Source organism: Spermophilus citellus (assembly GCF_964194105.1).
Source record: "Spermophilus citellus genome assembly, chromosome: X".
Classification (NCBI taxonomy): Eukaryota; Metazoa; Chordata; class Mammalia; order Rodentia; family Sciuridae; genus Spermophilus; species Spermophilus citellus.
Window position 1 is genome coordinate 32,322,569 of NC_138190.1, and position 10,849 is coordinate 32,333,417.

Here is a 10,849-nt window from a genome sequence, read left to right on the forward strand (position 1 = left end):
ACAATGGGAAAGTAATAGAAAATTCAATTTAAAAGGCAAATTAGACATGGCAGACCAAGGAGATCAATAAAGGGTGGTATAAGGAATTTAGCCAAAGCCTACAAAAATCATTTATTATAATTCTCTGTGCAAGTACACATACCATGTTTATCCGTATAGCAAAACATTCTGGGATTTGTTTCCAAATTAATCTTTAGAAATATAATGTTACAAAATCCCCCTTTTTCTTGTACCAGAGTCTGAACCCACAGGTGCCTAACCATTGGGCCACATCTCTAGCCCTTTTTATATTTTACTTAGAGACAGGGTCTCACTAAATTGTTTAGGTTCAATCCTCAGCACCACAAAAAAACGAAATCCCCAAGAACCTTAAGCCTTTTTTTTTTTTTTTTTGGTACTGCAGATTGAACCCAGGGGTGCTTTACCACTGAGCTACATCTACAGTTAATTTTCTTTTTAAATTTTGAGACAAGGTCCTGCTACATTACTGAGTCTTGCTAAATTGCTGAGGCTGGCCTCAAACTTGTAATCCATTTATTTCAGCCTCCTCAGTCATTGAGATTACAGGCATACACCACCATATCAAAAGGAACTTTAAGTCATTTCTAAAAGTCAAACTAATATATTATCACGTCTTTGAATCATTTCTCTTCTCCCCAAATTGATGTTTTTCAAGCATTGCTTGATGACCAAAGAACATTTCAGTCTGTTTGGAAGGCTTTAATGATCTGACAAATACCGTTATTATTTGGAAACATTTTTTTCATCCTTCTTCCCAAACAGTGCACCTCAAATGACAGCCTCTGAATTGATCTCAGTGTTAGGCAGTTTTTTATCATTAATATTTATGTCTTTATATTTGAATGTTAATTTGAAAATAATCTCCAATTTAAATATTTTATGTAAATATATAAGTATAGAAATTAGTTTTGACATCAAATCTGAAGACAATTGCCAACTATTAGCAAATGGGCAAAAAAACCTCTTTTCTCTAAAAATCAGGTTGCCATTATATTCTGTTTTTATTATCAAATGACCTTGCATGAAAACAGGAAGAGAAAGTTTTTTTCTCCTTACTAAGCAAAACAGTTGTCCCAATCTCTGCAAAATATTTTCCCTATATCTCTGCCTCTTCCAGAATAAAAGAAATGATAGCATGTTTGCTCTTCCGCTTCAGGAGGGAAAGAAGCTGTAGGAAAATTACTTTTTTTCCACTTGTGTGATTTGAGAAAAAGCTACAACTCCAGCCTTTCAATGTGCAAGGAAAACAATACACACTTATTATACTGCTATCTGTGGGACCCAAATGTATTAAGTTAGGAGAAGATAACTCAGGAGAAAGATGGAATATATTTTGAATAAAATGTTACATTTGCTGCTTTTCAGTCTTCTGGAATTTAACCTCCACCTGACCCACCTCCAGACTAATCACTTTGGTTCTCTTAGCACTTCCTTATAGTTATCTTCCCTTTTCTCCAAAATAAACTTCAGAACCATTTTTAATCTACATTTTAAAGTTTATTTGGCTATCTATTTATACACAACCTTGTAAAAGAGTTTAAAGTGGTTTAAGAGGATCCATAACATACACCAAGAATCTAATAACAGATCAGGAAAGAAGCATATACACACACCAAAACAAAACTTAATACAGTTCTATTCATTTACTCTGGGTGGACTACAAATTTGGTCCTAAGCTTTCTAGTAGGCAATCAGAAAAGGCAAGTTAATTAGTTCATTTAGTGTCCATAAAACCAAAACAAACTAATCACACAAGTGGAACACTGTTATTTCTAATAGTAAGTCCAGACCAAAATTTCTCTTGAGAGGCTTCATTAACAGACCAGCACATGATGTTATAGTCAGTGTTCTCAACAGCAATCCAATGGGAGATACAAAGATGAATTTCACAGGACTTCTTCTTGGATTCCTCAGAATAGGCAGATGGCATCACACCAAGTTGAAGATCAGGAAAAACACTGTTATTGTGAATTTGACAGTTTTGGGAGTGTCCAGTATGATGTAGTCCAGATAGTCCATTCTTTAGCTAGGCAAAATCAGGGATACATTTTACAATCATTCCAGTCCTCATGATGGTTTTGGAGAAACTGCAAAACGTCCAACACTGTATATGCAATGTTTAGGAATAAGGTGAGTGTGTTTCTTCTTGACAGAGAAAAGACGGCTTATTGGATCCCCAAAAGTCCACAAATCACTCAGAAAGGTTAAGAACAGATTAAAATTAAACAGGTTATAGAATTAAACAGACCAAAAATTCTGCATACTATTCTGAATACTTATTTTTTTCATCTTAGCCTAAGTTTACCCCTTCTCTGCAAAAAGAACCTTTTTTGTTTCCATTTAATCCACGGCTTGGGCGGGTGCTCCTGGGTGGTGAGAAGCTGTCTCTTGGCTGGTGCTAGAAACTCAGGCGCATCTTGATGTTAGGAGAACACAGAGGAGCCGCTCCAAAGCCGCCGAACCCCGAGGGCTCCTAGTTACCCTTGAGTGTGAGCTTTCTGAAGAGATACTCGCCCATACCAGCATCCTGGCCGGCCAGCCTGCGGAGGTTGGTCAGATGCTCACCCATCTTTTTGATGAGTTGCACTTCCTGGTCTAAGAAGTGGCTCTCCAGGAAAAAGCAGAGTTGGGGGTCTGTGTTAGCCAAACCCAGGGCATGCAGATCCAAAAGGGCCTCGTTCAGATTCTTCTCCAGGATCAGGGCAGCTTCCATGGCTTCCAGGCAATCATGCCATTCATCTTGGGTCAGCTTCTGCCCATCCTGGCAAAGGGAGCGGTCGCTCACCTGGTTTTGCCTCAGGAGGCGATGGGCACCTTCTCGCTTTTCCTCAGCCAACCTGAAGAAGAAACCGCCCTCCAGAGCCACACGGTTTCCTTCGAAATAGAAGCCCAGAGAGAGGTAGGTATCGGAGGCCTGCAGGTGCATGCTGATCAGGCGGTCGAGGGCAGCCTGCACCTTATGGGTATAATCCTGGTGGCCCTGGGTGCTCATGGCTGCGTGGCAAGACCGAGCAAACGCAAAATATGATGCTGGCTCGTCCCGGAAGCAGGGGATAGTTGAGGAGATATACCGGAAGTTGTGAGTAAAGAGGTGGGGCTAGAGGCTGGTGTGACGCTGGGGGTAGGGTTAAGGTTTTTTTTTTCCCCCTGCCATTCTGAAGATTGAATCCAGGGAGTCTCTACCACTGAGCTACATCCCTAACCCCTTTTTTGTTTTTAGTTAGTTAGTTAGTTAGTTAGTTAGTTTGTTTGTTTTGAGACAGGCCCTCGCTTAACTGCTCAGGCTGGCCTCCAATTTACAATCTTCCTGCTTCAGCCTCCTAAATTGCTGGGATTACAGGTGTGCACCACCACATTTTTGATAGGTAGGTGGAATTACAGGAGACTCGGTCTCTCAGTTTACTTTCTGATAAGAATTTAATCCTTCCTTCTTTCATAATTAATGGAAAGGAGTCCTTATTTGTTATCTGACCCATATTTAACCATGATTCCAAGCTGAGGTAAGAATGTCAAAAAGTATTGCAGTGAAATCCCTCTGAATCTTTGTGACTTAAATTCTCTTGTTTCTTAATTGAGAACCTATATTTCAGTATTTTTTTTCTCCTGCCTCTGGTCACTCATTGTCTCAATGATTAGCCATTAATCCCAGTTTGCCTAGGGCAATCCTGTTGTCCTGGTGTAATTATTAATGGTAACCCTTTTTCTCTCTCAAAAGTGTTCCTGTTTAGAATACATATTACATGGGCACCTTTCTGATTCAAAAGGACAAAACACACTAAGGAATGTGACATGAATAGAATTTGTAAAACATTGAACTTAGGCATAATTTATTTTCATTTTATTAATCATAGCAGAGCTCCCATTATAAATTTTCTATTCATCTATTCATATTTTATATCTTTTTTTTGTACTTGGGATTGAACCCAGGGGTGCTCTACCACTGAGCCACATTCCCAGCCCTTTTTATTCTATTTTGAGAAAGGGAATCACTAAGTTGCTGAGGGATTCACTAAATTGCTGAGGCTGTCCTTGAATTTGCGATCCAACTGCTCCAACCTCCTGAGTCTCTGGGATTAAAAGCATACACCACCAAGCCCAGTTTGCTTTTTAGTTAGTGATGAATTCATTTCTTCTAGAAAGTTCGATGGAATATCATATATACCAGATGTTTTGTTAGATACTGCTGTCTTGTGATTCCAGACATTCCACCATTAACTGAAACATCATATAAACAGCATGAGAGATGAAAAACATCAATTTATAAAATAGAATGGTCATGGAGGATGTTAGCTTTTCCCTATTGGAAGAGAAGGGCAGGACTAGATATTCTCATAGGGTCTCTTCCAGCTTTGTGATCCCATGCTTACCATTTTATATTCTTAAGTACCATTTGCCTAGGTCTGTTTCACAATTACAACATTTACATTTGTTTTCTATCAAACAGGAAAGCATATTCTATTCAGGGTAAACAAGATTTGAACCCCAGAGAAGAGAGCTTTGCTCTAAACTTTGGACCTAGTTCTAAATGAAAGTAAAAAATCAATTCTTTTGCAGCTACTTTCAGATTTTATTTTCTGTTGCTGAAAACCGACACCTTAAAATTTCAAAAAAGCAGCCTATAGTTTCCCTTTACTGCTTAAGCAAAAATATGAACACATATCCTGTATTTTAAATACAGGATTTTTTTTTTTCATGGAAGGTTGTCGTCCAAAAGTGTTCTCGTATTGCATTTGAGGTTTGCAAAAATTGCTAGAATTCAGGAATAGCCACATTTTTCAGTCCTTGAGGGAATTGAATAAAACAAAAGTAGTTCTGCAGCCTTCTTGGCCTTGGTTATATTGCAAAAAAAGGGGGGCTAGGACTGAACAGGAAGAGGAAAAACAGAAATTCAAACCCAAGAATAACCTAGCAAGTGGCCAAATAGGATGGAAATTACAGAAGATGCAATACTTTGCAAAGGGCAGCAAAGAAAATGATAATTTTCTATCTTGTGCATGAACCATTAATCATCATATTGGCCTTGTAAGAAAAAAATGCTAAGCCTACAGAAAACTTCACCATATAAAATATTATCTGTATCATAACATGTCAGGCTCATTTACTATATTTCAATTTCCTATACATTTCCTTATTTCTCTTGGTAAAGAAAAATGTCTGTGTAAACCTTCCCAGATGAGATAGTTTTCTGCTTTGTGCAAATGTTGACAAATCTTTCCTTCATCACTTTGGAGAAAAGGGGGCCAGCATCAGAGTCACACTCTAGTGGGTGGTTAAGTACTTTGTTGTCAGAATCAGACTGAAATGGGCTTAAATCCCAGCTTTGGCACTCAACCATGAGTGCAACCTGAGGCAGATAGCATAACCTGTTTGTTTGAACCTCAACTTTCTTGCCTGTCAAATGGGAATGTTAATATCTCACGAGTGTACTACAAAGATTAAATGATATTATGCATGAGAAGACAGTGTCAAATGAGCAAAAAGAGCTAAGAAATGACATATCGATTTTACAATAAAATTGTGGAGAGCCTCTGAAACCCTAAGAAGTATCAGGAGCAGATACCAATATGTTTTTTTTAAAAGAGAGAGAGAGAGAGAGAATTTTAATATTTATTTTTTAGTTCTTGGCGGACACAACGTCTTTGTTTGTATGTGGTGCTGAGGATCGAACCCGGGCCGCACGCATGCCAGGCGAGCGCACTACCGCTTGAGCCACATCACCAGCCCCACCAATATGTTTTGATCCAAGTTTCCTCACTATAGACCTGTTTGCCTTAATCATTTCTGTGACTTTTGAGCAGGAAAGCAGAGAGGAGCAACTTGGATGTCCAAAATCCAACTCACTTGAAACATGAGCAAGCTTTTCTTCCTTCTGTTGGCTAAACATGCTTCCACAGCATCTCCTGAGGTACTTTCTGGCAGTTTTATAGCCCAAGGTCATTCTCAGTTACAACAAGAAACATCTCATGGCTTCCTACCTCGTAGGAAATGGTAAGATTCTGGAACACTTCGTGCAACTGATAGAATTCACCGCTCCTTCAGCTCAAATGTCAAACTTGGAATTCTTCTGTGTTCAGTCTGATTCTCCAGAAGCAGATACTGATATGATGATTCTTGTATAACTGATTTATGGGGAAAGTGCTCCAAAAGAGACAAAAAAAAAAAATGCATAGGGATTGCAGGACAGAGAAAGAAAGGAAATCAAGATGTAAGGCTGCAATTTCAGGAAAAGTCTCAGCTTTGTCCTAATCCTAAGGTGGAGGTCCGGAGTATAAGTTACACCAAGAATTTATTTCAGCATGAGGCAAGGGATCTGGGCTTTCCTATTCCTTCCCATTGACTGTGGGCTTACCCAGGGTGATATAAACTCCCAGAGTCTATATATAGGTAAGACAACTCCATTAAACAAAGAGCAAGGTGCCAAAGAAGGTCACAGGTGCCAATCATTATCAGAAAAGCACACTGACCCTGGGTGCAGAGCACACCAAACTAATGGAAGGGATTCAATTAGATTTGGGCAGGGCATGTCCAGTATCCAGCACCAGCTGGCTATACTGATTGACCTTGGGAGGTCTCAGAATTCAGTGGTAATGAGGAACTTTGATCAGAACCTTTATACCAGGAATCTAATGAATAATATACTTTATCATAGGTATCAATCCACATTTGTTCCTCTTTACTGCTTCTATTTACAGGGGATACAGGGCTTGGGGTGCAATCTTAAACACCTGCAATCTCCTTTGTCATCCCTGAAAGTCTATCATCTTCTTCAAGGGTTTCTTTTGCATATACACCAGCCAAATCAAGCCCAAGGCTTCAGGTAAGAAGACTTTTGCATCTTTTATCTGACCCTTTACTCTGATTGACAGCATTCCCCATAGTGGAACCACATATTGATTTTTTAATAGCTCACATAGTACTTAAAAGTCAAAACATCCTAGCAACCCAGAAACTGACAGGCTGTGAAGTGACTGCTTAAGGGCCTGTCATCCAAACCGAATTCACCTGAAAACTGATGTTACACAAACAGCAAAATGGTCTCTGCATGCTTCTCATTTTTCTGAAAGGAACTATAGGGGTACAGAGTTTAGTTCTGAGCTGTTTATCTATTTTGGATAAGCAACTGCTTGGCAGCAGGAACAGTTATGAAATAGGAAGAGCTATACATACACACACACACACACACACACACACACACACACACACACACACCTTCCTCTTCACCCCAACTGTGCCCTCCACTAAACTTAAGCTCACCCACAGCCCACCCCAACAGGCCTGCCTCAGACCTACCCCTCCACACAAGCTTCCCACAGGCACCTCAAGGAAACAGTGCTTCTCAGCTGGGTTTGATTTTGTGACCCAAAGAAAGAATTCTCCAGGCCAAAATGTCAGTAATGCCAAGGTTCAGATATGGGTTTCCTCAAAAATAGACTCTGAGACAAGGCCTTGAGAACAACTATTTCATTTTGGAGGTGATCCCTGAAAGTACCAGTAAGGATTTGGGGAAATGAGACAGGAAGGTTGGAGAAAAGCAATAAAGGGTGTATTAAATAAAGGACAGGTGACCCCAGTGGGCAACTTGGTTCCATTCCTGCTTCCGTCATCTTGTTTGGGATAGCTCTGAAAGCAGAAATATTTGTCTTCTGGTTAATATCTGTCATTAGCTAGAGTGTGCTTCCAAGGATGTTAACTTTCTGGTACTTCCGGCCTACACTGTGAGAATGAATCAAAGGAAAACCTTGAGGCAGAGAATTTGGGGTGCTTATAACAAGTTTGCATGGCATGTTTGAGAATGGTGAATGATGAGGGGACTATGTAGGGTACTAACAACATCTGCTGGATTTAGTCTTCTAGGAAAATGTCATGGCATATATCTTCAGTTCCTTTTTTGAGGACAATGCCTTAGCTGAAAAAGTTATTCTAATTATAAACATGGTTGATGTCCTAGAAGACATGTAAGAGTAGCAGGTTTTAGTTAGCGAGGCCTTATTTGAACATGTAGTTAGAAGGATTCTTAGAAACCATGTGTTCCAGTTCTATAACAGTATACAAATCCCCCTAGGAACATCAGTGCCAGGCACAATGGCATTTGCCTATAATCCCAACTTCTGGGGAGCCTGAGGCAGGAGGATTGCAAATATGAGGCCAGCCTCAGCAACTTAGCAAACTGTCTCAAATTAAAAAATTAAAAAGTTGAGGGTGTATCTCAGTGGTAGAGCATTCCTGGGTTCAATCCCTAGTTCTGCAAAACCAAACAACACCAAACTAATCAACCAAACAAACAAAAGAAAGCATCTCCAAGAAAAAACTATCTAGTCCTTGGTCTTTGCCTTAATATACCCAGGTACACAGGAACACATTAGCTTACAAGGGCTACTGACTCAATTTTCATAGAGTGTGATATAGGGGTAAAAGAGCCACTTGGGAGCCAAGGAGATTTGAGATTAAATTGACTTCTGCCAATTAATGGCTGTGGAACCTTGAAAGAGATACTTAATGTCTCTGAATCTTATTCTCTAGCTATAAAATACTAGTATATTATCTACCTTTTAAGATTACTGTGAAGAAAATGAGGTAATACAAAGAATTTAGCACAACTTCTGACACACAGTAGGTTCTTAATAAATATTAATTGACTTCATCCCTTTTCCTTCTACATCCTCTTAAATCTCAGATGTTAGTCTTTTTAAATATTTTTTACCTGTAGATGGACATAATATCTTTATTTTATTTATTTATTTTTATGTGGTGCTGAGGATCGAACCCAGTGCCTCACATATGCTAGGTAAGTGCTCTACCACTGAGCCACCACCCAGCCCACAAAGTATTCTTTTTTTAAAAAAAAATATTTTTTTTAGTTGTAGATGGACACAATACCTTTATTTAATTAATTTATTTATTTAATGTAGTGCTGAGGATTGAACCCAGTGCCTCACATGTGCCAGGTGAGCACTCTACCACTGAGCTACAACCCCAGTCCTCATATGTCGGTTTTGTGACTCACAGTACATTTGATCTTTTTATTCTGGTTCTAAGTTTCAGAAGAATCTAGAATAAATGCACGCATTTTTCCACTGATAGAAGACTTCCTTTCTTCACAGAGACATACCCTGTTTGTGCCACATTGCAAACGGCCTTGCTCTGTGGGTTTCTCTGGTTATTCTGCAAAGTTTAGGACTGGATTTCCCACCAATCAGGGAGCCAAAGTTTCATGTTTACTTGGGGCAAAATATACTTGCAGATCATTCATTTTAATATGGTTGCACATAGGTCAAAATAGGTTTTGTGCCGGGCCCCGGGGCACACGCCTGTAATTCTAGCAGCTCAGGAGGCTGACACAGGAGGATTGTGAGTTCAAAGCCAGCCTCAGGTGCTAAACAACTCAGTGAGACACTGTCTCTGACAAAATACAAAATTGGGCTGGGTTGGGATGTGGCTCAGTGGTTGTGTGCCACTGAGTTCAATCCCCAGTACAATAAAAAAAAGTTCTGTATGGAATACTCTTCTTTTAATCATAAAGAAAATATCAAAAATAGTTAAACACCTTATAGTTAGAAAAGGAGGGCAGAAAATGATTTTGTTTCCTTACCATGCTCCATTTTACCTCTTGCAAATGTTTTTCCATGCTCCACTTGCTCCTTGCCCTCCACAATGAAAAGTGTTTTCTGTCCATTTTTAAAAGGAAAAATGTGATGTTTCATAGAAAGAAACAAGATTCACACTCTGAATAGAGGTGGCCTCTTATTTCAGAAGGGCTGGCAAGTCTGTCCTTGGCAGTTGCCAAGAGGTAGGTTAGACAGACACAGCTTGAGCTCAAAAGAACATTGAGCCTTGAAATTTGAAGTGGCAAATTTTGCAATACTATGCTCTCTTTCTCTGCTTGAAGCCCCTGAATATTCCTTCTGGTCATGTTGACATCCGGCTGGAGAAGAAATTCACCCAGCAAGAAGTTTTGCTCTTCTTTACCTAGAACATGATTGTGTGTGTGTGTGTGTGTGTGTGTGTGTGTGTGTGTGTGTGTATGTATGTATGTGTGTGTAAGGGCATATGTACTAAAATGATGTTAACAGTGGTCTATATTTGTATGTCACCAATTTGTTACTTTCTAACTTTCTGAAATTGTCTGGATTTTTTGGCAATAAGAATATCTATAAAATTTACTGCAGGAAAATCAGGGGAAGAGACCTGTTTCTACTTTCAAAGGAAGGAGGAAAATTTGTTCTCCTCTCTCAAGAAGGTCATATGATCTTTGCACACAAAGCAATGAACAAGGCTCAGTGTTTGTCTCCTGAAGCCAGAGCTGGCTTGCTAAATGACATCCTCCAGTCTTGTGGGCGCCAAGCTACTTTGCAATGGAAAAATTAAAATTCAGGAACATGAAGGCCTTCCTCCTTCAACCCCCCATTCCCTTGTGACTTGTTGGCAACCCTTCTATTCCCTACTAGACACTAATAATCTGAGGTTCAGTCTAGGGACTGGGAAGAAAGGAGAATCCCTCCTGAGATGGAGTTCAGCTCTAGGGCAGGGATCCTGCTTTATGTTTCTTCCATGTTCCCAACTGGGTCTGGCACTGTAATCCACAGAAAGAATTGCAGATTGTCAGGGGTGAGGAAACCTTAAAGGTCATTTGGTCCTCATTGTCAGTGCTTAATAATTACTTAATGAACTAGTCACTTTAGCTGCTCAAGGGGTTTAAGCTACAGAGCCACATGCCTCAATTCACCCAGACAACATCCCCAGCCAGTCCCCTTTGTTAATGTCCAGGAATACAAAGACATGACTCAGCATTTTGCCTCCATGAGTGGGGCCAGAGTAGGGGCTACTGATC

General features: G+C 39.8%; 1 protein-coding gene across 1 annotated transcript; it reads right to left on the reverse strand.

The window, feature by feature from the left end:
* Positions 1 to 1,584: 1,584 nt before the first annotated feature.
* LOC308639923 (ferritin light chain-like) lies at positions 1,585 to 3,013 on the reverse strand (the record flags this gene model as incomplete). The annotated part of the gene is made up of 1 exon (XM_081278306.1): positions 1,585 to 3,013. The coding sequence occupies one exon, from the start codon at positions 3,011 to 3,013 to the stop codon at positions 2,495 to 2,497; it is 519 nt and encodes a 172-aa protein (XP_081134432.1). The 3' UTR covers positions 1,585 to 2,494.
* Positions 3,014 to 10,849: the final 7,836 nt, after the last annotated feature.